Source organism: Canis aureus, chromosome 25 (assembly GCF_053574225.1).
Source record: "Canis aureus isolate CA01 chromosome 25, VMU_Caureus_v.1.0, whole genome shotgun sequence".
Taxonomy (NCBI): domain Eukaryota; kingdom Metazoa; phylum Chordata; class Mammalia; order Carnivora; family Canidae; genus Canis; species Canis aureus.
Window position 1 is genome coordinate 40,051,832 of NC_135635.1, and position 24,250 is coordinate 40,076,081.

General features: G+C 46.3%; 1 protein-coding gene across 3 annotated transcripts in view; it reads left to right on the top strand.

The window, feature by feature from the left end:
* The window catches only part of ANO2 (anoctamin 2), a 343,520-nt gene that overhangs the window by 6,251 nt on the left and 313,019 nt on the right, over positions 1 to 24,250 (top strand). For all 3 annotated transcript variants that reach the window (XM_077871350.1, XM_077871352.1, XM_077871354.1), the window contains exons 2-3: positions 16,817 to 16,983; positions 18,233 to 18,559. In XM_077871350.1, coding sequence (XP_077727476.1) covers positions 16,817 to 16,983; positions 18,233 to 18,559 — 494 coding nt within the window. The remainder of the gene's footprint in view (positions 1 to 16,816; positions 16,984 to 18,232; positions 18,560 to 24,250) is intronic.

Below are 24,250 nucleotides of genomic sequence, written 5' to 3' on the forward strand. Positions count from 1 at the left end.
TGTATGTTTGTATTTCTCTTGGGTACATACCTAGAGTAGAATGGCTGGGTCTTATAGAAGCTCTGTGTTTAACTTTTTCAGGAACTACTAGGCTGTTTTACAAAATGGCCATACTATTTGACATTCCCACCACCAACATCTGAAGGTTCTAATTTCTCCACATCCTCACCAACACTTGTTATTGTTTGTCTTTTTCAAAATCATAGCTATCCTAGTCGCGTAAAGTGGTATGTCACTGTAGTTTTGATTTGCGTTTCCTTAATGACTAATGATGCTAAATGTCTTTTCATGTGCTATTGAATATTTCTTGCTTATCTTCTTTGGAGAAGTGTCCCTTCATATACTTTGCTCATTTTCAAATTAAGTTGTTTGGTTTTTAATTGTTGAGTTGCAAAGTCCTATATATATTTTGGATACAAGTCCTTATTGTGATATATGACTTAGAAATATTTCCTCCCATTCTCTAGGTTGCATATTCACTTTATTAATGGTATCTGTTTTTTTAAAAAAGATTTTATTTATTTATTTAGGGAGGGAGCAGGAGCAGGGGGAGGAGTAGAGGGAGAGGGGGAGAGAGAGAGAGAGTCTTAATCAGACTCAGCATGGACCCTGAAGTGGGGCTTCATCTCACGACCCTGAGATCATGACCTGAGCTGAAATCAAGAGTCAGATGTTCAACTGACTGAACCACCCGGGTACCCCATTCATGGTGTCTTTTGAAACATTTTTAATTTTGTTGAAAGACAATTTGTCTGTCTTTGATAACTTGTGCTTTTTGGTATAATAGCTAAGAAACCATTGCTTAACTTAAGGTAATAAAGATTTACTCCTGTGTTATCTTCCAAATGTTTTATAGCTTCAGCTATTGCATTTAGGTCTGGTATCTATTTTTGAAAATGTTAATATTTATGTATGGTGCGAGGAAAGAGTTCAACTTCCTTCTTTTTTGTGAGGATATCCAGTTGTCCCGGTACTATTTCCCCATTTCTTTCCCCGCCTCTTAGTGCCTTTGTTGAAATTTAAGGTTTTATTTCTGCAGTCTTGATTCTAGGGACTGACCAATTTTTCTATCCTTATGCCAGTACCACAGTAGCTTTGTAGTAAGGTTTTTTTTTTTTTTTTTTTTTTGTACTTGATTTTGTATACTGCAACTTTACTGAATTAGTCCTAACAGTTCTTTGATAGTCTTAGGGTTTTCTATATGTAATATTATGTCATCTGAAAATAGTGACAGTTTTAATTCTTTCTTTCCAATTTGGCTGTCTTTATTTCTTGTCCTTGCCTAACTGCTGTGCTTGTAGTAAGTTTTGAAATCAGAAAGTGTGAAACCAATTATATTGATTTTTGTTTATATTTTCTATTTCTCTGCAGTTTTGCAGTTTCCATATCATCTATTTATTAAGGCCATACTTATTTTTATTTATTAGAACATATTTATGTTTTCTGCTTTAAGTCTTTTCTTGTTAAACCCAATATTTGGGCTCTCTTGAGATCAGGTGTGTGTGTGTGTGTGTGTGTGTGTGTGTGTGTGTGTGTTGTTTGCTTTTGGTGATTAAGTCCTGTTTATTTTAGAAGCATAAACATCAGAGTTGGAAAGGAGTGATGAGAACAAAACACCAGTCCCTTTGACAGGGCCAGATCCAGCCCAGGCTGTGTCTCTGTGTATGACCAAGGCTGGCCCAGCAGCCTTGACCAGCCTTTTCCAGTGAGAACAATGGAGGTGTGAATCTTTCATGATGTTGGGGGTAGAGTAAATTGGCTCCAGATCCCTCTGGACCTAGTGAAAAAGGCCAGAGGACTGAGATGAGTTTTTATTACTTGTTTTGTGCCTTTCATGGGCCACTTATTCCTGTTTCTTGTGTGTCTAGTAAGTTTTGATGGTGAAATAGACATTGTGCTTGATATGACATTATCTTTCTTTCAGAAGAGTTAAAAATTTATTTTAAGAAAAGTTTTCTGGCATGCAGTTCAACTACTGGCCGATCCCTTTGAGTTTAATATTTAGGTTTGGTTTTCTGCTTCATTAAGGTATATAATGTGGAAAATGCAAGGTATTTTTCATGATTCTCTAACTCGGTAAGACTTAACCTCTCAAGTCTGTCTCCCCTATTGATATGTTCAGGGATTGGCCTTAGAAGCTTCTTTTTTAGGGATAGTCTACTATAAATATTTTTCTAGTGTGTGGTTCTCACTCTAGAATGGGGTCTTGTGTCTCAGCTGGATGTCCGAAATGTTAGGACATGTTAATGAGGTCTTGCTGCTCTGCCTGGGATGGAACTTCAGCGTCTTCCAGGACTGTTTGACCTCCAGCATCTTGTTCTGATCTCAGTGTGTGGTAGCCTCTCTCTGGTCAGCCTCATACATTTCACCCTTATGCATGTGGAGTCTTGCTCTCAGCCAAGGACTCATGAAGGTCCCCAGAGGTCTCTCTGGAGAATTTTCTTTGCATAGATTCCTCCTCTCTTGTGCTCTGCCCCATAATTTTCAGCCATTGTAGCTGCTCCAAGCCTTGACTTCTGCCTCCTCAGTTCCATGGGATTTTGCTTGCTTGGATTCCTGCTCCCTGAACTCCAGTCAATAATGTGTTTTCATGGAGTTACATTTGTGACTTTCTGTTCTCAGGAATTGCAGTTCCATGCTGATGATTGTTCAGTGCTTGAAATGGTTGGCTTGTGTCATTTGTTCTGTTTTGTAGCTGTTTATAGAAGAATTTCCAGCCAGGATCAGTGATTTTATCGGTACTGGAAACTAGTTTTTGTCAGCAGGTTTTTAGTCAAAAAGTATTTTGTTGACAAATATTTTCAGATGTAGGTCATTGGCAAAGGCCAGAAATCACAGGACTTTCTAATATTAATTCAAAAGTGATCTTCATGATTTAGAAAAGAGTGAAATTGTTGTGTTTATTTAATTTTAATGAGAAGCTAAGATCCCAGCCTTAATTTTTGTCTTAAGGGAGAGTTGGACTATGGAGGTGCCTACAGGCAAGGCCACACTTTTCTTTAAAATCAGCTTTGTTACTGCTTAGCAGTACTTAAACTCAACATAACCACAGTTCTGGAATTCTATAGCACAAAGCATGAGGGGAAGGGGTGGTTATTTTGCACAAAGCATAGGAGAGAAATCCTTCTGCTAATCTTTTCAGCATTTCGATTTTTTAATCCACTCTTTCATTGAGCACCTGCTGTGTGCCAGGCTGCAGTGAAGGTCAAAGATGATATATAGGCCTTACTTTTGAGAATCTCTCCCCATTTGTGGTTTGCAGAAATTATGAGGGGGCTGTTAAATCCATGGGGTTGGGAGAAGTTTGGGAAGGGGTCTGTTGAGCAGGGCTCTGGCATGTGGATGTTTGACTCTGATGGTATCTCAGTGGGCTAATTACTGATCTTGTAGGTAGAGTTATTATTGTCTGCATTGCTAGTGAAGGAAGGGTGCTATATTAGTTAGGCTAACACTCAGGTAGCTGCTAAGGAATAGATCAAAAAATAAATGAGTAAAACCTGACAGTTTACCTCTTGCTAAAGCAATAATCCAGGTGAGTAAACAAGTTGGCTTGTTAGAGCTAGGTGGCTCTTAGCCATATAGCTTTTCAGGGAGCTAGCATGATGGCTTAGCCAATTTCAACTATGACTGCCAAGGTGGCCCTCAGGGTTGTCCTCCCAGTTATCTGAAAGGGGAGAAAAACATGGAAGGGCATGAAGGAGCATGCACAGAAAGTTTCTATGGGCCAGGTCTGGAAGTAGGACATGCCTCTCTGTTCACATCCCTCTGGCTGGAATTTGGTCTTGTAGCTACATTTAATTGCAAGAGAGGCCAGGAAATAGGGTCTAGCTGTGTGCCCAGAAAGAAGAGGAGAGCATAGATTTTTTTGGTAAGCAGCTAGAAGTCTCTGTCTTAGGGGTTTCTCAAAAAATGATAATTTTGGTGTGGCATGGTCACACTTATTTTCCTGTATTAAAGTTGCAGATTTACACACCTGTCTCTCCAAGTAAGGCTCTGAAGTCTTCAAGTTTCAGCAGGACAGGGCAGGACAGGGAGTGGTAAATGCTTATTAAATGGTTTCTGAATGAAGGAATGAGTTTTTTTTAGTATAGTTTTATCTGTCTGTTACCAAAGTCCCCAAATGATGATGATATTGATAATAAGAACTGCTATTTATTGAGCATCTACTGAGCACTAAGCTTTGCAAGCATGATCTCATTTCTTTTTGTTTCATTTTATTTCATTTTATTTTATTTTATTTTATTTATTTTATTTATATTATTGATAAATGACTGTTTAATCCCCATCCCCTATTTCCCCAGTCCCCCACTCATCTCTCCTCTGGTAACCTTTAGTTTGTTCTCTATAGTTAAGAGTCTATTTCTTGGTTTGTCTCTCTCTCTTTCTTTTTTCTTTGGTTATTTGTTTTGTTTTTAAAATTCCACATATGAGTGAGATCATATGGTATTTGTCTTTCCCGGACTGAGTTATTTCACTTGGCATTCACTAGCTCTATCCATATTGTTGCAAATGGCAAGATTTCATTCTTTTTTATGGCCAAATAGTATTCCATTTGTGTGTGTGTGTGTGTGTGTGTGTGTGTGTGTGTGTGTATCACATGTTCTTTATCCATTGGGCTCTTGTAGATAATGCTACTGTAGACATAGTGGTGCATGTATCCCTTCGAATTAGTGTTTTTGCATTTTTTTGGTAAATAGTAATGTGATTCCTGTATCATACAGCAGTTCTACTTTTAACTTTTTGAGGAATTTCCATACCATTTTTCCACAATGGCTGCATCAGTTTACATTCCTACCAGCAGTGCATGTTGGGTCCTTTTTCTCTACATTCTCATCAGCATTTGTTGCTTGTGTCGTTGATTTTAGCTGTTCTGACAGGTGTGAAGTCATATCTCATTGTTGTTTTGATTTGTATTTCCCTGATGATGAGTGATGTTGAGCATCTTTTCATGTGTCTATTGGCCACCTATGTGTCTTTGGGAGAGATGTCTGTTTATATCTTCTGACCGTTTTAAAATTTATTTGTTTTTTAGGTATTGAGTTCTATCAGTTCTTATATATTTTGGATAATAACTCTTTATCAGATATGTCATTTATAAATATTTTCTCCGGGATCCCTGGGTGGCGCAGCAGTTTAGCGCCTGCCTTTGGACCAGGGCGCGATCCTGGAGACCAGGATCAAATCCCACGTCAGGCTCCCGGCATGGAGCCTGCTTCTCCCTCTACCTATGTCTCTGCCTCTCTCTCTCTCTCTCTCTCTGTGTGACTATCATAAATAAATAAAAAATTTAAAAAAAAATTTTCTCCTATTCCATAGGTTGCCTTTTAGTCTTGTTGATCATTTCCTTCACTGTGAAGAAACTTTTAATTTTGATGCAGTCCCAACAGTTTATTTTTACTTATTTCCCTTGCCTCAGTATCTAGAAAGATGTTGCTATAGCCATGTCAGAGAGATTACTGTGTTCTCTTCAGGGATTTCTATGGTTTCAGGTCTCACATTGAGATCTTTAATTCATTTTGTGTTTATTTATGTGTATGATTTAAGAAGTGGACCAATCTCATTCTTTTGCATATTGCTGTCCAGTTTCTCCAACACCACTTGTTAAAGAGACTGTCTTTTTCCAATTGGATATTCATTCCTCCTTTGTCAAAGATTGATTGACCATATACTTGTGGGTCCACTTCTGGGTTTTCTGTCTGACCCATTGAGCTATGTGTCTATTTTTATGCTAGTACCATGCTGTTTTAATCTATCACTTTGTAATATAACTTGAAATCTGGAAGTGTGATGCCTGCATTTGTTTTTTTTTTTCAAGATTGCTTTGGCTATTTGGGGTCTTTTGCAGTTCCTTACGAATTTTGGGATTGTTTGTTCAACTTCTGTGAATGAAGGAATTAATTTATAGTGAATTGGTATGATATTAGTTGGCCAACAGATTCAGTTTCTTCTTTAAAATATTAAAAAACTTTAAAAAAATTTAAAGTGATTAACTGACTAGTGCGAGCTGGAGGAAGCAGATGAAGGCATTGTGAGTGTTGTTTTAAATGTGAAATACATATTTTATTTGTGCTTGAAACCCACACAATTCTTTGAGAGGCTACACTTGAATTTGATTTCTTCTTTGGAACTCAATGGTTTTCAGATTGGATTAGAGGGAAGAGAGGGAGAAATTATGAAAATAATGTATGAACTGGAGATACAGTTGCATATTTAAAAACATTTTTTTCAATAAAAATCTCATTATGAAGGATTCAACCAAGGCCCTAGTTATGGGACTTGGCTATCCCTGCTCCTCTGAAGTGAGGTGAAGTGATAAAATTCTGCCTGAGGGTCACCTTTTTAAAAAGTTGCTTTTTAACTGCATACCATATTGTGATGGTCCTATATGTTGATCTTGAGGTTTTTCCTGGAATGGCACATATTTATGGTTTCAATTTAGAGGAAGATACTTGCCTTTCTATTCGTTATGGCAGGTAGGTGAGCCTCCAGTTCATCTATTAACTATATCAAATTATTCAGGTACCAGTTAACTACATTTAATGACATTTAGTGTTTGAATTTACTTGGACTGTGTAGAACTCATTCCTACCCCCTCTGAGTCTCAAGCTTGTATTATTATCCAAGCTCTCCAGTATGCCTTAGAAGTCAATAAGCTGAACCAAAGCTGCAGAAGTGGAGGGTCTTAACCCCGGTTAAAGCACACACTGCTACTGCTTCTGCTTCTTCTTCTTCTTCTTCTTCTTCTTTAAAGATTTTATTTATTTATTCATGAGAGACACACAGAGAGAGACAGAGACACAGGCAAAGGGAGACGCAGGCTCCATGCAGGGAGCCTGATGTGAGACTCGATCCCAGGACTCCAGGATCACACCCTGGACCAAAGAAGGCAGGCCCTAAACTGCTGAGCTACCCAGGGCTCCCCGCAACACACCGCTTCTATAGCCAGTGGACCAAGGGCTGCTCGTGGGGTGCCAAGCATGGTAGCTTTCTTTTCCTTCTCCAGTGACAGGCTTCCCTTGCTTCTGGGTTCATGCAGCACCCATTTTTTTTTTTTTTATAACACCTAGGCCAAGGCAGGTCTTTAGCTCAAAATGTTTATTTTGGCTGTGCTAAGTGGCACTGAGTTTTGTCCTAAGCTTACTTTATTCAAGTTCTTTTTTTTTTTTTTTACTTTATTCAAGTTCTAAGTGATACTCCTTTCTTTCATATGCCAAGACCTTGTGACTATATCTCTGCTCATATTTTTGATTCTGTAGACCAGGGACCTCACCCCTGGAGGCACAATAGAGCACCTCAGACAAATTAAGTCCAAATCTTGAGGTGGAGCCCAGACATCAATATTTTAACTTTCTTAGATGATTCTAATTATGTGTCTAGGGTTGAGAACCAGCCAGTTCTCCACTGGTCCTCACTTTTCCCAATTGCTGAATGCTAATATTTTAAGTCTGGCTTCCCACAGCCATCTCTGCCTCCCCATAGAGTGGCTGTTGTGTGCTTCTGTTTCTCCTTCTCCAGAACTACTTCTCTTGATTTTGTCCTTTGGAATGTGGTGATATCATATCACTGATAGTCAAATGAGGACACATCTGGTTTTAAGTAAGAACAATTTGTATTTGGCTAGGCCACAGCAGCCTAATAGAAATGGAATTATGAGAAATTTAAAAATGTGTCTCTCAAGCTCCCCCCCCCCTCACTAGTTATTATGGGATCTCCAGTCCTTTTAAAAAGTTTGACCCAGCAATTATGGCAATTATGGGAGTCCCTTGAAGTGTCTCCAGTGTGTTTGTGAACAATTCTTCAAGCTTCTACGCGGTGTTAGCCATCTTAGTTGGTGCTTGATATTGAGAATTCCCTTTTCCCAAGCTGTGGGAAAATACTTGTCCTGCTCCCAAAGCCAGTTATGTGCAAGTCCTCATGCTTGGGGCTAAACATACCTGGTTTAAACATACCAAGATAGGCACTCTTCCTGTCCTCAAGGAGAGCACAACTGACAGATGTAGCTTATTGTCTGTATGATACGAACTTTACTCATATCAGTTAACCATGTCTGTAGCATAGAGAAAACTTTTGAGCAATTTCCTATAGATTATACATGTATTTGGGATATTTTATAAAATTCTGAGGTTCATCCATGTTCCTCCTGTCTGCTGAATTCCTCGTATCTCATCCAGATCCAAAAGCCTATGGAGCCTGGGCAGGAAGCTATGATTACAGGAGCTTTAGCCTCGGACCCAGTCCATTTTGGGCAACAGAAATCTGTTCCACCTTCTTTGGAGAGCTGGGAATAAGACAGAGATCATCAATATTGGTTATACCAGGGGGAGGAGATAAGAGGTGGGAGATGTTTGTGGGTGATGGAGGAAGATGGGGGACATTGTGGGGACTCACCAAGTATGTCCAGGAGAGGAGTCAGTCACCCTCATAAAGTGTGTTTGCGTGCGTGTGTGCAAGCATGTGTGTGTGGTATGTATTAGAGGGGGTGGAGGAAGGGTTACGTGTTGCTCACCATTGCATCATTTTGCTCTTTTCATGTTGAACTTGCACAACAGGTTATGATTAGCTAACAGAACAGTTTTGATCAATTATGCTGTAGACTGGCCACTTCCTCCTACAGAGGGGAAGGGACATTTATACCTTAATCTCATCAGCCACTCTCCAAACCGCAGTGTAGGATGGGCTACCCATGAGTAGGTTTCATTTGGGAAACTCATCCAGATCCCAGTCTGTGGGTTTTGTTACTAAGGGAAGCATGTCCTGAAATGCTTATTCTTTTCTTGACCTGGGTTTGCACTTTTAGGGTCTTTGGTCTGAGCATCGACCGCAAGTGGTCTTTGTTAAAAGGCTTTTTTAAAAGGATGAGAGGTGTTAAGAATGTTACCAGGAAGGGACTTGTCAAGTAGTCTTGGTTAAGAAGAGCTGTTTAAGGGCAGAAGGGAGAATAATGCCAAAGATCAAAGACCAAAGATAAGAAAAAGCAGGTCGCTTTCTAGAAGCTGCTGATAGTTCAGTGTGTCTGGTATATGTGAGTGTGTGTGTGTGAGAGAGAGAGAGAGAGAGAGACAGAGACAGAGAGACAGAGAGACAGGGAGACAGGGAGACAGGGAGACAGAGATAGAGACAGAGGGAGGGAGGAGTGGCCAGCAGGAGATGATTGATACTGTCAGGTCAACAGAAAAGATAGTAAGGGGCCTCATAAGCCATGGTAGAAAGTGTGTATTATAAACCAAAAAGGTCCTTTTTCTTTTGCTCCTTCAATCCCACCACATAGCTGGCCACCTGCTGGGACCATGTGGGTGGGAAAGGAACATGAGGAGGAGAAGGCATGCCCTGCTCTCAGAAGGTTGATGATATGAAACAGCCAGGCCCAGCAGATGATTGCAAAGCACATACAAATGATTGCCTTTCTCCCCACAATCTCTTTTCTTCCCTCACCCATTGGAATATGCCTGCTTACCTTTTGTAGATGCTTCTCAAAAGCCATGTACTCTGGGAGGCCTTTCCTGCTAGCTCTAAGCAGAGCTGTGGGCTCCTGCTTCTATAGGCCCTTGTTCATACTCCAGCTCTAGCTTTTCTCTTGTTCCTGAAATTATCTCCTTATTAGTCTCTTTTCCTCATGAGTGTGCCTTCCTTGTGAGAACCTAGGGCAAGTCTAATATTTCCAATATATTGCATAGTGCCAGGAAGTAAAATCATTCTGAAATGAATAGAGATGTGAAAGATGACACATACTTCCACATACTTCCATGCCCCAAAGACGGACAGTTGTGCTTAGAGCATGGCCAGATGGCATGTGCGTGGTGGGGGTGTGGTGGAAGGGGTAAGCAGGCCAGGGATGCATGTTTGGAGATGAAGGAATATCAGACAGGTGGGCATGGCCCAGATCATGAAAGACTCTGTGTTCGTATCAGACAGTCTAGTCTGGTTTTCATTTTCATCTAAGAAGAGTGGAAACCACTGAATGGGAGTAACTTGGTCAGGTTGTGACCCAAGTATCAGAGGGAAGCAAGCTTAGTGGCAGGGAGGACAGTAAGCTTTTCCTAATCCAGGCTCAAGATAAGGATGTACACTGTGGCCATATCACCATTAGGAAGGGGATGTTTGGGGCATCTGGGTGTCTCAGTGGTTGAGTGTGTCTGCCTTTGGCTCAAGTCATGATCGTGGGTCCTGGGTTTGAGTCCTGCATTAGGCTCCCCACAGGGGGCCTGCTTCTCCCTTTGCCTATGTCTCTGCCTCTCTCTGTGTGTCTCTCATGAATAAATAAATAAAATCTTTTTTTTTTTTTTTTTAAAGAGGATGTTTGAGCATCAATGGAGAGAGGGCTATTTTTGAGTCAAGATAAGCAGAGCCCAAGAGGCAGATTGGCTAATGGTTCTTTTGTGTGGAGGGGACTGGAAGACCATTCTTCTGTTACTCTGGCCACAAGCAGAGTCTGAGAAAGATGCTGTTCAATAGGAAATGTTGGGCAGGGCCTTTGGGTCTAAATTTTAAGCTTGGAGCCTCAAGTTTTAACTGTCAAATGCATGTAAGAAAGCAGAGTAAGACTCCAGCATAAGTTAACCATAACAGAATACAATCCATCCGTCCCAGGATGCTTGGGGAGGGACCAGGTTAGCTTCCTCAAAATCTGAAAGTGCCCTGGTCTCTCTGAGGCCCACCTGGAGTCTTGTTCCTGGCCTGCGAGAGTGTGGATGCACTGTCCCCCATAAGGTAGCCCTGGACTGTCTGGCTTTGCTGGAAGCAGTGGCCTTGAAAGGCTGGTGAGAGAGGTGGCCCTGCCTTTCACTTCACACTTTCCTGCCCATGGTTAGTAAATGAAGCAGTAATTACACCATGAGGGAAGCTTTGAGGAAGAGCCCTGCTGCCTGGAGGTCCAGCTCCCACAGGACACTGAATCCTGCTGTTCTTTCTTGGAGACTCTGAAAACCTCCCAGGGCCCTGATGACTCACCTCCCCCTCCTCCCTGCCTGGTGAACCCACTTCTGGCTCCCAGTCTGTTCAGCCTGCTGCTGCCTTGCTCTTGACTGTGCCTCTTGGTCCCTTTGCTCCAGTTTTCCTGCCATCCCCTCCTGCCTGAACTCTCTGTACCCTCCTGAGTCTCCACAGCCTGTATGTGCTGGGCTCCCCTACTCAGAAGAGCTGGGCTCGCTCCTCACTCTGAAGTGTGACCCTGAAGATTCTCACTTAACTGTCCAGGAGCCATGACATGATTTGAAAGGTCCAGAGAGAATCCTTGCCCTGCAACCTCTCTCCCCTCACCTAGCATGGTACTGCAGTGCCCACCATTGGAGAATATTCCTCCCAGTAAAACCGGACCCTGGCCCCTGTATATATGCAGTGCTAGGGACATCTCCAGAGCCCTTTAGGGTTTCCAGAATGCTTTTACTTATGTTGTCTCACGATGCCAACATGGGCTATCTGTACTTTGGAGTGTACTGGTTTCTAAGACAAGACAGCCAACAGCTAAATGGGGGAGTGGGTGTCAGGAACCCCTGATGGTAGATGGGAAAGCATAGCATGGAACGAGGACCACAGTTGGGGGGAGGCCATGAGTGGGCTGGGGGAGGGGACAGTGTGAAAGGGTAGACAATGGAAGGACCTTGGAACAAACCTTGCCTGCTTGTTCATTTAGATTTGGGGCTCTCCCTGCCTTTGGTCTCTGTTCATTTCCCCTCAGATCTCTGATCCTGTGTCTCCTTTGTCTGCCTCTCTAATGCAGCCTCTGGGTGGTGGAGGTTGGATTCATCTAGAAGGGACAGAGTTCACCTTTGAAATAGCAAGTTCTAAAGGATAAGAAAGTGTGTGATGGTCCCTGAAGAGGGAGGAAATTATAGTAATGGGTGGGTGGGGGGGGGGGTACACAGCTAGTGCTTCTCCTGCCTCATTTAGGAGAGCTTCCAGAAGGAGGTGAATAGTCAGCAGGCTGGTGGGTAGCAGAGAATGGGAATTCTGGGGACTTGGGGCAGAGTGACTAGGGTGAAGCAGAGAAGTCAGGGTGGGGCCTGAGGCCCCTGCAGTAGGATTGGGTAACAATCCCTCCCATTTTCTGTAGCTCATGTACCTCCAACGGGTTGTAATATTTCCTCTTGCTGAATCATCACCCTTCTCCCTCTGGGGAGAAGATACAGTAATGACACCCTCCTCTCAATTGTGGAAGCAAAAACTGATGTTGGAGAAAATACATTATTTTTCTGAAATTGTGGCAATGCCAGAATGGAGCGCTGAGGGTCCCCCCCGCTCAGTGTGGGGCTCACCACGTGGCAGAGTGATGATGGCGAGTCCTAGCAGGGTTGTGGAGCATGATGGAGAGCAGTGTGGTTGTCGATCTAGCACTTCTCAGTTGTCTGTAGAGCGCACACACACACACACACACACACAAACACACACACACACACCCCTGTGCAACACCCATGTAGTCCCAAATCACGGCCTGATGTTTATTGAATTTCTTATTCCTGGCCTGAAAAAGACTGTCAGCTGTGGTCTTGAGCCACTTAGGTGGCAGCTCCTCCAAACAGCAGCCTAAGACCAGAATATGGCCTTCCTCAAAAAGTGCTCCTTCCCCTCATCACACACCCCTGTGGTCCCACTGTACTTCAGTGTCTTAGCAGATGGAGCAAAGAAGAATATTCAGAAAGACTAGCTCCAAAGAGAGGAATGGGAAGGAGGGAGGGAACAGGGTTGGAGAACACATGGAGCATCTTTCTGTTCCCGGTAGAGCTTTTCTGCTCTGGCAATGGAGAGCCATTGAAGGGCTTTCAGTGGGAGAGGGGGGCAATGTGATTTAGAGAGGTCCCTCTGAAGGTGGTGGAGGAAAGTGAATGAAGGCAGCAGTGGAGGTGGGCAGGGCTGCAGCCAGGCTCGGGCCGTCCTCTGTCCGCGCTTAGCAGGAGACCCCTGGTCATTTTCAACTGGTTGCCCTTTGACTAGGTGAAGAGGGCCTACCTTTCCCCCCAGCGCAATCCTCTAGGAGGCTTATGACAGTTTGGCTGGCTGAAAGGTGGGCCAGTCCCATCTGGGGGAGTCAGTCAGGGTGTCAGATCTGGGCAAAAGTTTGGAGCAGAGGGGTTCCTTTGACTGGACAGTCAACGCGCTGCCACCAATGGGTTGCCTTTATTTGGTGACCCCAGACAGTAAGCACCCCACTCTCCACGGTTCCCTGCTGACCAGTAGAGTCCACTGGCTAAAACTTGGAGGCATTCCTGTGCTGACTTTACATGTGTCTGTGTGTCCCCCAGGCCCTCCTTGTTCTACTTCAGGTGGTGGAAGTTCAGTCTTGTCTGCAGAGGAAGCAAATTAGCTCTGCCTGTAGTATCTGAATATTTCTGTCGCTTCAGCTGCTTTTTGAAACAGGGATATGTTACTTTTGATTTTCTGGGTCCCTAATGATCAAAATAGCAGCTGGACAAAGAATCTTGTTCTAGCCGGAAGGAGGAACACGTGTAAGACCCTGGGCTGGGAGACGGTGTGGTGTATCCCAGACACTGCAGACAGAGCAGCATGGCTGGAACTCAGAGATACAGCAGGACACGGGGAGAGGCGAGGTGGAGACGTGAGCAGGCCAGGTTATGCAGGGTCTCGCAGCTTGAGAGTGGTGGAAAGCACTAGAAATCTCCACACATGTGGGTGTCATAGCTCAACATTTTGAAAGGACCCCCATGGCTGCCTTTTGGGGAATAGTGAAGGGAAGTTATGGTGGAAGCAGGGGGGTGTCTTTTGGGAGGCTATTGGAGTAATGCAGCTGGATGTGCACGGTAGTTTGGATCACGATGGCAGTCATAGAGGGTGGTGAAAAACAGATCGATTTGGGAGATATTTCAGGGAAAATTCCTAGGCTTGGTGACACATTGGCTATGGGGCATGGGGGAAGAAGGCTCTCAAGGCTGCCTGTGGATTTTTGGTTTGTATGCTGAGTATAGCGGGGGCATTCATAGGGATGGGGAATCCTGGAAGAGAGTCCTCTTGCAGAGCAGATTGTAAGTTTGGTTTTGATGTGTATGTTTTGAAGGGACTCTGAAGAATCCAAGTGGAGATGCCAAATAGGCAAGAGGATGTTTTGATCCAGGGGCTGGAAGAAAATAAGAGTTAAAGATAAAATGTTGAGGGTCATGATCACATAGGTAATAATTAAAGCCATAGGAGTGAATGAAAATATCCAGGGAAAGGGTGAGAGTGTAGAGAAGAGGCCTTAGGTCTAAGCCTTGTGAAAATCCATTCTATTGATCCAGAGTGGGGTGAGCCATGCCCCCCTGGCATCCACAGCCCAGGGAGGCAGCTAAGTCCTGAGCACCTAGGGATCTGTTATGCAAGGCAGCCTGTGCCAAGAGCCAAGTGAAAGGTCAACTAAAGAAAGATCATTTTCAAATGCGTTTCATGTTCCATAGGCTATGTATGATGGTTTTTACCGATCGAACTCAATTCACCGTTTTTCAGCTTCTTAGAGGAGTCCTTATGTTCACCTACCCCATTCTTCTTGATGCCCAGGCTTCACTCAAGATGCACAACGACCCCCACCCCCCACCCCCTGCCTTCATTTCCTGGTATAGGCCAACTGTCTTGGGTCTCTCCACTTCTGTGTCGTTACTGCCTGGTATGTCTTTCTGGACTTGGCACAAGTCAGCCATATACTGTGTTCTCATTGTTGGGTTGGGGAGGAAGGTGGGTATGAAAGCAGAGCCTCCGGCAGCTGTGGTCCATGTGTCAGAGGCAAGAAAAGAGAGCTCCTGGGATGGCTGGTGGGGCTCTGGAGGCCAGCCTCAAACCCCAACTTGTATCTTCAGGAGCTTGTGGCTCCTGGATAGTGGTTTGCCTAAAGTTTGCGGCTGACCTGAATCTGACCTACCTTGAGTCACCGTTGTGAATGTGAATGTAGCTGTCCAGGACGCTTGAGTGAGCATCCCCTTTGTCATCAGCTCAGGTATACAGCAGAGTGGTCTTGGGCTCCTCAGACATGTATCTGGAGGTTTTTAAGCCTTCCCTGGGCTGTAGAGCTCTGTTCTCAGTCTGCTCTGGGCCAGATGGTGGGCAAGCATGCAGAAAGGCATAAGGCGGGAGAGACAAGGCAAGACTGGGGACCAAAGAAGGAAGCCCCTTCCTTGATGTCCGGAGCTGGAGGCCCTCCATCACGCCACCAGCACACACACCTACTACTGCCCTTCTGTGTTCTTTCCCCTGCTTTTTAGAAGTTGTCCACCCTTCAAGACCAGCATTAGGATCAGTTCCCCTGGAAGCCTTCTGGCCTTGCTGGCCTTCCACAGTAGGGATGAGAGCCCGCAGTGTAAAAAAAAAAAGTCAGATAGGAGAGCTTTGCTCTGCTGGCCTTCATTGTGCTTCCTGCCTGCCAGCTCTGCCTTCATGAAGAGGTGCTAAGTGCCTGCCTTTGGCCCAGGGTGTGATCCTGGAGTCCCGGGGTTCGAGTCCCACATGGAGCCTGCTTCTCCCTCTGCCTGTGTCTCTGCCATTCTCTCTCTCTCTCTCTCTCTCTCTCTCATGAATAAATAAATAAATAAAATCTTAAGAAAAACAAAAGAGGTGCTAAGGTTTTCCAGTAGAGGGACCAAATGTTCTAGGGCTCCTGAACTGCCCAGCAGAGAGCTGGGCACGGAAGGGGCTGCTCCAAGGCCTGGTGACTGACTGAAAGCTCTGTTTCAAGCTACTTTTTGTTCATCCCTTCTTATAGCAGGTGCTGGGGGTTGAGCTGGATATCCATGGTGTGGTTTCTTCTTAATACAGAGCTCAAAATGAAAATGATAATAATTATCATAATTGCCTTTTCTTGCACCCCCTTGGGCTAATGACTGCCCTGGGTGTTTTGCAGATGCTTCTTTTCCTGGATTTCCCACTACTACCCTGCAAGTTTGGGATTCTTAGGTTATAGGTGGAGAAACAGGCCCAGAGAGGTCTCAGAGCAAGTGGTGGAGCTGAGGGCTAAGCCCAGGAGCCCTGTGCTGTGCTTCTTGACTGGAAGGAGTATTTCTTGGAAGTGGGGACAGATGGAGTGTGGTCAGCCTCGAAATCCTGGCAGCCCGGGGGCCTGGTCTGGGGCGTTTGGGAGCAAAGCAGAGTATTTCATGCTTCCGTCCCCTCCGGGTCTGACATTCTGCAATTCTGTCATCAGCCTGAGGCCCTTCCCTCCAGGGGTGAAGCTGGAAGTTCTCTGAGATAGCACTGGCTGCTGCCGCAGGTGTTAGGGGGCTGCTCTGGGGAGGGCTGAGCAGGGGCTGTGGCATTCCCAGGCCCTGGTGGAGGCAGCAGGTGTGGGGAAACCTCTCACTGGCATTGGAGGCAGCACTTTTGTCAGAGGAGGCCCCTGCCCTTGGGGGACTCACAGCTGGTCTGTCTGTCCTTGTTCTCTCCGACAGGAGGGGTGTCTGGCCTGGCTGCGCTCGGAAAGACCCTAAAACTTAAGCCTTTGGCATTAATTCAGGGTGTCTCTCCAGGGAGTGCTCACCCACCCTGGCTCACCTGAGCCACCTTCTCCTCTTGTCTGGGAATTATAAGTGATTATGACAGCCATCATCTGACGGAGCTCCTGCTGGTGGCTCCTGCTCTGTGTGTGCACGTGTGTGTGTGCGTGCTTGTGTGTGTGTTTCTGTGTGTGTGTGTAGTGAGTGAGACCCTCTTCCTCATCCCACTGCTTCCTTCTACACTCTCCCCTACCCTGTGGCCAGTGTGACCCTGGCTAACCAAGGCCATGAGGAGGTGTGGCCTTCTTCTTAGGGATATCCCAGTGTCCCTCCCTCCGTGCCCCAGTTTCTTCATGTCCTGGGTTTCCTGTCACCTGAAGCAGCTTTGCCTCCTTTGTCTTTCCTTCTCACAGATATCCCCCTGCTCCCTGGCTCCCCACGCCGGCTGAGCCCTCGGGCAGTGGTCAGAGGGGGCCAGGATCCCAATCATGGACAGCAGTACCTCAGGGTGCCTGGTTCCCAAGCCCCTGGCCAGGACTCAGGCCTGCCCTCCGGTGGAGGGAGCTCCTGCAGCGGCTCGGTGAGTGCTGGCGTCTGGTCAAGGCTGGCCCTTTGGGGGCCAGAAGGGAGCCTCTGGGCTGGGGCACTCTCCACCTGGGGGGCAGGTTTGTGTGTGTGTGTGTGTGTGTGTGTGTGTGTGTGTGTGAAAGAGAGAGGAGAGAGAAAGAGGCCCAGGGTTTTTGTGAGGGCCTTTTCTTCCCTCTTTCTCCAAGTCTCAGCCACCCTGGAGTCTTGTGGTCAAAGGACAGGGAAGGGGAGGTGTGAGAGGCCACGTGATCCCACCTGTTGGTCTGCAGACTCCCTGGCTCCCCTCACACGTCTGAGGAACCAGACCTCTGCTGTGGCTGCTGGGAAGCTCTCCCCTGTGCCTGGTGCTTCATCTGGTTGCCCAGGTGACCTCTCAGGTGGCTGCAGAGGCAGCTGGGTATCAAACCAGTAATAAACAGGGAAACACCCAAAGGGAGGGAGGCAAGTCCCTCTCCTGCTCCGCCTTGTTCTTTTCCCTCCTCTCCTCTCAACCTCCCACCTCCAGGCTGGCTGAGAGCAGAAGTCGGTCCCCCTGCTGTGGTCTCTGGCAGGGTCCCTACTGGTGGCTGCAGAGGAAGGGGAGGAGGAGGATGTGGGGCTGAGAGGGGCATAGTGTAGAGTGAATCCCTGTGGGGTGGGGCTGGGGTGGGCCAGGTGACAAGAAATTGGCCTTTGTTCCAATGGATCCAGAGAACTTGCCGGTGAGTAACCTATGTGTGTAAGCATGCATGTGTTTGCAGGCTGGCCAGCAGATCTGCAGGGAGATGGGTATGGGTGGCTGTGTCACAGTGCATGCAGCGGGCTATGTGTGTCAGGGTGCCCTGGGCTGGCGTGTGCATGCACAGATGTGTGCGCAGGAGAGCTGATGCGAGGTGCTGTGTGTAGGTGGGCTGTGTGTGTGTGCAGAAGTGTCATGGGGCTCTGGGGTGCAGGCACGTGTGGATGCACAGGGCTTTGCTGCTGTGTGTATAGACCGTGCATGCGAGCATCCGTATGTGTGTGGTTGCCAGAGGGGGGATGAAGGCAATGGTGTCCAGGCTGTGGACAGGTGCGTGGAGGGCGGTGTGGGCTGGGGGGTGGCAGAGGAACTTAGGTCACTCTGTCCTTTCACTGGGAGAGTCAGGGCCTCTGGGCCTGAGGGGTTGGCTTCCTAGTTCGCTTCCCTGACCCAGAGGTTAGCCTCCTCTGTCTCTCATTCTTCCTCACCAGAACTCAGTCCCTGTCCTGTTCTCTCTGACCAGGTCATCAACAACTACCTGGATGCCAGCGAGCCAGTGTCCTCAGAGGCCCGTCTGAGCCGCATGCACTTCCACGACAACCAGAGGAAGGTCGACTATGTGCTTGCTTACCATTACCGGAAACGTGGGGTGCACCCTGGCCAGGGTTCCCCTGGCCATTCACTGGCGATTGTCTCCAATGGGGAGACAGGCAAGGAACCTCGTGCTGGGGGCCACGGTGACATTGAGCTGGGGCCGCTCGATGCCCTGGAGGAGGAGAGGAAGGAGCAGCGGGAGGAGTTTGAGCACAACCTGATGGAGGCCGGGCTGGAGCTCGAGAAGGACTTGGAGGTAAGGTCCAGCAGGTGGTAAAGGACTGTGGGATGGGTTGGCCCTGCGGGGCTGGGCTTTTGGTGTTTGGTGTCACCTGCAGGGAGTGTTGGCTTTGTTCTGGAAGGTGACATTTTTTTATCTGCTGGGCAAAACAGATTCGAAAACTTGAGAAAGAGTATAGCTGGTGCCTCTGATCCCAGGTGGTGGTGGTGGTAGGGATGTGCCAGTTTGTTCTGTGGGCGCTGGCCTAGTTAGAGATTGGAGGCAAGACATTTCTTCCTGGTGTTCAAAGACCCCGTCCTGTGGACTTCTTCAAATGGTTTCCTTTGGATGAAGACCCAGATTGCCTGTTGAACTTTGGATCACATTCCTCTATAGGAGATACACTAAGGAATGTGCTTGCCTGGGGCCCTCTGAGGGAGGTGGTTAATTGGCATCTGAACATTGGACATGTTTTTATCAACTTGTGAGCTACATATGTCCTCACCTCTGGTCAGTAGCAGCCTAAGGGAATCTATGGAAATCCATTTATCTACATATTCATCTGTCCATCTTTCCATACATTCATTTATCCATCGATCCATTTCTTCATATCACAGTGATCTTTTAGAGATGACCTGCCCTAAACATCCTCTCCAGACTCATCTTCTACCCATCCTACCCTCTCGCACCTGCTCCAGCCCATTGGCCTTATCTTGGTTGTGTGTTGGTTACCCTTACCTCAGGGCCTTTGCACTGGTTGTCCTTTCTGCCTTGGGTACCCTTCCCCAAACCCATGCATGTTCAGTCTCTCACTTCAGACTTCTGTGTAAATGTCACCTCTTTCCAGACATCTTCCTGACCATCCTAACTAAGATCCTTCCACCCTATCCCTCCATTCCTTGACTGTGCTTTAGTTTGCTTCATCACACTTAGCATTACTACCTGAAACAACATGATGGATTTTTGTTTTTTATCTGTGCCCCAACCAGCTTCATGAAGGCAGGGGTCTTGTTTGGTTCATTCCTGTATTCTCAGTACCTACGACAGAGTCTGAAGAACAAAGTGTAGTAGGTGCTTTAGTTAGTTGAATGAATAAGTGATTTCCCTGAATCTTAGGTTCCTCATCTGCAAAATTGTTAAATGCCCTACTGGGCTGTAGTTTTAGAGGTCCCATCCATAGATGGGGCAATGAAAACATTTAGCTCCATGTGTAGTATGTAGTAGGTGCTCAATAAATGCTCATTAGGATTATTTTAAATAGAGTCACGCTGAGGGGTGTGGTGACATTCTCATCTGTTTTATAAGATTCAAGTTAATACTATCTCCAAATACTATCCACCCCCCCCCCCCCCACGCCGCCAAACTGGAATGTCATTTATCCATTTCTCTGGCCTCAGGAAGGATGGCACGTGGCCTGGCTCAGACCCTTGTCCTGCTGACCTGTGCTGCTTATCTAGACCTTTCAACTAGAAGCTGCTTCTCTCATTCTTTCCACTGATGTAGGGACATTGTGTTCTTTGAGGACTAACTGGGGCTCCCTTACTCTCTTGATTTGTCAGTTTTTGAAACCCAGAGCTCGCTTGATGCCTCAAATTGGAGTCTGGTGGGGAGGCTTCTCGAGGTAATTCTCTTTGAGGATCATACAAGGAGCTCTTGGTACGACCACTTGTGGGAGGCTCAGTCCCCACACCTATCTCTGGGTGTCAGGGAATGGAGGCCCAGGCCTTGTTCAGCTTCTCAGTTGGGAAACAGCATCCTGCTCTGGCACCAACAAGCCTCACAGCCTTAGGTGAATGGCTTGCTCCTTTGTAGTCAGTTTCCATGTCTGTGTAAAGGGGGTTGCAATACATTCTTTATTGAGTTGTTTAAAGATGAAAACAAGACAAGTGAATTAAGTTCTTAGAACAGCAACAGTTGCATGTCACTGCTATTATTATTATTTAGAGTTGCCAGATTTAACAAAGTCAAGATGCCTAGCTACATTTGAATTTCAGTTTAACAGCAAGTAAATTTTTAGCATAAGTATGTCCCAGGAAGTACTTGGGACATACTTGTATACTGAAGAAAATTAGTTGTTGCTGATCAACTCTTAACTACTACTACTGTCAGTATCACTAACCAGCTTTGCTACCCATCAGCAGATTCCATTTTGGTTGCTCTGGGATTTTCCTGGCTTTGGCTCGGAATTACGAAGGCCCAGAAATAGCTCTTGGGACTGACCAGTGTTTGATTGGGGCATGGAGCAGGTCCTGGATGGCTGTCCCTGGTTTGTTTGTTTGTTTATTTATTTAATTAATATAAATTTATTTTTTATTGGTGTTCAATTTGCCAACATATAGAATAACACCCAGTGCTCATCCCGTCAAGTGCCCCCCTCAGTGCCCGTCACCCAGTCACCCCCACCCTCTGCCCACCTCCCCTTCCACCACCCCTAGTTCGTTTCCCAGAGTTAGGAGTCTCTCATGTTCTGTCTCCCTTTCTGATATTTCCCTGGTTTGTAACCAGCTGGAAGCACCTCCCTCCCAGCCTCTCCCCTCCCTCATCCCCTCCCCCTGCTTCAAAGCCCTATGTAACTCTTCTCCATCATGAGACCCTTCCAGGTTACTCAGCTCCTCAGAGCCCCCTTCTGTCATCAGAGCCCCCACCACTTATGTGGCCTTCATAACCTATAATCCTGCAGTGTTGCCTCTCTCTCTCTCTTCTAAAAATTAATTATTGTTAATTTTGGGACCTCTGATGCAGTGTACGATTAACTTAACAGGATGCATCATCATTATAATGGGTCTGCAGGAGGACTCTCTCCTTACTTTCCTAAATACATGCCTTGTTCTTCATTGTCTGCTCTCTCTGCAGGGTGTCCTGCCTGTGTGGTATGTTTCTAGGGCATGTATGGTGGTGTGTTTGCTTTGTGCAAGTTTTTCTTTTTATTATTATTTATTTATTTAAAAAAAAGATTTTATTTATTTATTCATGAGAGAGAGAGAGAGGTAAAGGCATAGGGAGAGGGAGAAGCAGGCTCCATGCAGGGAGCCCGACGTGGGACTCGATCCTGGGACTCCAGGATCACGCCCTGAACCGAAGGCAGATGCTGAACCACTCAGGCATCTCACTTTTTCTTCCTTCCTTCCTTCCTTCCTTCCTTCCTTCCTTCCTTCCTTCCTTCCTTCCTTCCTTCCTTCCTTTTTCCCTTCCTTCCTTCCTTCCTTCCTTCCTTCCTTCCTTCCTTCCTTCCTTTCTTTCTTTCTTTCTTTCTTTCTTTCTTTCTTTCTTTCTTTCTCTTTCCTTTCTTTCCTTTCTTTTCTTCTTCTTTTTAAGATTTTATTTATTCATGAGAGACACACAGAGAGAGGCAGAGACATAGGCAGAGGGAGAAGCAGGGGATGCAGGACTCAATCCCAGGACCCCAGGATCACGACCTGAGCCAAAGGCAGACACTCAACCACTGAGCCAGGTGTCTCTGTGCAAGTTTTTCATTTAAAAAATAGGCTTTATTGTTTAGAGCAGTTTCAGATTTACAGAGAAACTAAATAGTGTTCCCATATACTCCATACCCAGTTTCCTCTACTGCCAACACCTATGTTAATAGGGTTCTTTTGTCACAATTAATGAACCAGTATTGATATGCCACCATTAACTAAAATCTCTACTTTCTTCAGATTTAGTTTTTACCATTTGTCCTTTTTCTGTTCCAGGATTCCACCCCAGATACCACATTCCATTTAGTTGTCCTGCCTCCTTGGGTTCCACTGGCTATGGCAGTTTCCCAAAACTGTACACATTTTTAATTTACCTAGGAGGCACTCTGTTTTACAACTCATTCTGTTTCTGACTTTTCCTCTCACCCTGTATTTTAAGACCACTCATGTTCTGCATGTGCATCTAATCCATTTTTTCTAATGGATGAGCACTTTGCAGTCACTACAGTCACCTGGTCACTTCCCTAAGGATAACAGGCACACATGTTGCCTCCAGCTGTGTGCCACCCCCACAAGATTGAGTAGAAACTGTCACCTCCTTCTGGGCCAGCACTACTTGATCTTCTCTGGCCCTTCTCCTGTCTCCCTGTCCATGCCACCCTGTTGGGGCTAAACCCTGGCTGGAGATTTATAAGCTGGAGCCTCTGAGGGCCTGAGCAGCTCTTCTAGGGACCTGTTGGGGTCTTCAAAACTCTTCCCTTTGTCAGGATGCCCTGTCTGCCCAGAGCAGCAGCCTGCAGCTGACACCTCACGGGAGCGGGGCTGCTGCCTGGCTGCACCTGGTGGCCGCGTCCAAAGCAGGTGTTGTGGCCCTACCTGCTCAGCTGTCCCTGCCCTTCTGGGTTACACTGCCTTTTAGGTCAGGTTTCAATTTGATTTTAAGATAAATGGAGAGGAAATGGGTTTCTATCAGAGACCCATTAGAAATTATTTGTTTAGCCTTACAGATCAAAAGAACTTTGCATTCATCAAACCCTAATTGAAATATCATAGGAGCCATTTCTGACCCTGGTTGCTCTCTGTGTGTCTTGACTCAGGATGTTGATTGGTGCATACCTTCCATTTGGTGTTTTACTTTTTCATTCCGTGGGCAAAGTTCCATGTATTGGCATTGTCTATGTTCATATTTTAAAGGCTTATTTATTTATTTATTTATTGGAGTTCAATTTGCCAACATATAGCATAACACCCAGTGCTCATCCCATCAAGTGCCCCCCTCAGTGCCCATCACCCAGTCACCCCCACCCCCCACCCACCTCCCTTTCCACCACCCCTTGTTCGTTTCCCAGAGTTAGGAGTCTCTCATGTTCTGTCACCCTCTCTGATATTTCCCACTCATTTAGTATTTATCAGATGACGAAATGACAGTTTGCATATATGCTTTCTTATGTGTAGCCATTTGATTAAAATTTCATTTAAATACATCACTGGAGGTGCCTACAGGTGGCAGAGACACCTGCATCCTCGCTGCCAATTTGGATACAGGAGAGCAACCTGTCTGGAGATAGCCATCACCGCCAAGTGGGAAGCTAATATGAGCATTTGAGGGACTCAGCCATCTCGAGCCTTCAGACGGGGTTGTGGAGTGGGTGGGCTGAATAGACCCTTCTGTGACACACCTCCTCCCAACCTCTTGCCCTGACCCAGACAGTCAGAAGGACAGAGGCAGAGACGCAGATTAAGAACGGGGGATCCCTGGGTGGCGCAGCGGTTTAGCGCCTGCCTTTGGCCCAGGGCGCGATCCTGGAGACCCGGGATCGAATCCCACGTCAGGCTCCCGGTGCATGGAGCCTGCTTCTTCCTCTGCCTGTGTCTCTGCCTGTCTCTCTCACTGTGTGCCTATCATAAATAAATTAAAAAAAAAAAAAAAAAAAAAAGAACGGGCACCAGGAGATCCCAGAGCGAGGCTCAGTGCCATGCATGTGGTCGGCCCTGGGGGCATTTGTGGACTTAGGGTATAAAGCCCTCCCCCCTGGCGGGTGCTGGAATTCCAGTAGGCATGGCCCACAGCTTCATCTGTGTGGGCAGCTGGACCTTCTGAAGTGGGAATGGTGAGGAGGGCATTGACAGGGAGGCCAGGGGTCCCCTTGCTCTGGACTAGCTTTCCCGGGCTTGAGGCACCAGAGAACGGACAGCAGAAGCTGCCTTTATTCAGGAGGAGCTGGCATCTCTGCCAGGTCCCTGGGCTGCTGTTGGCAGCGGCAGGCATGGAGAGGCAGAGTGCCAGCTGGGAGGCGCCAGGGGCCCACAG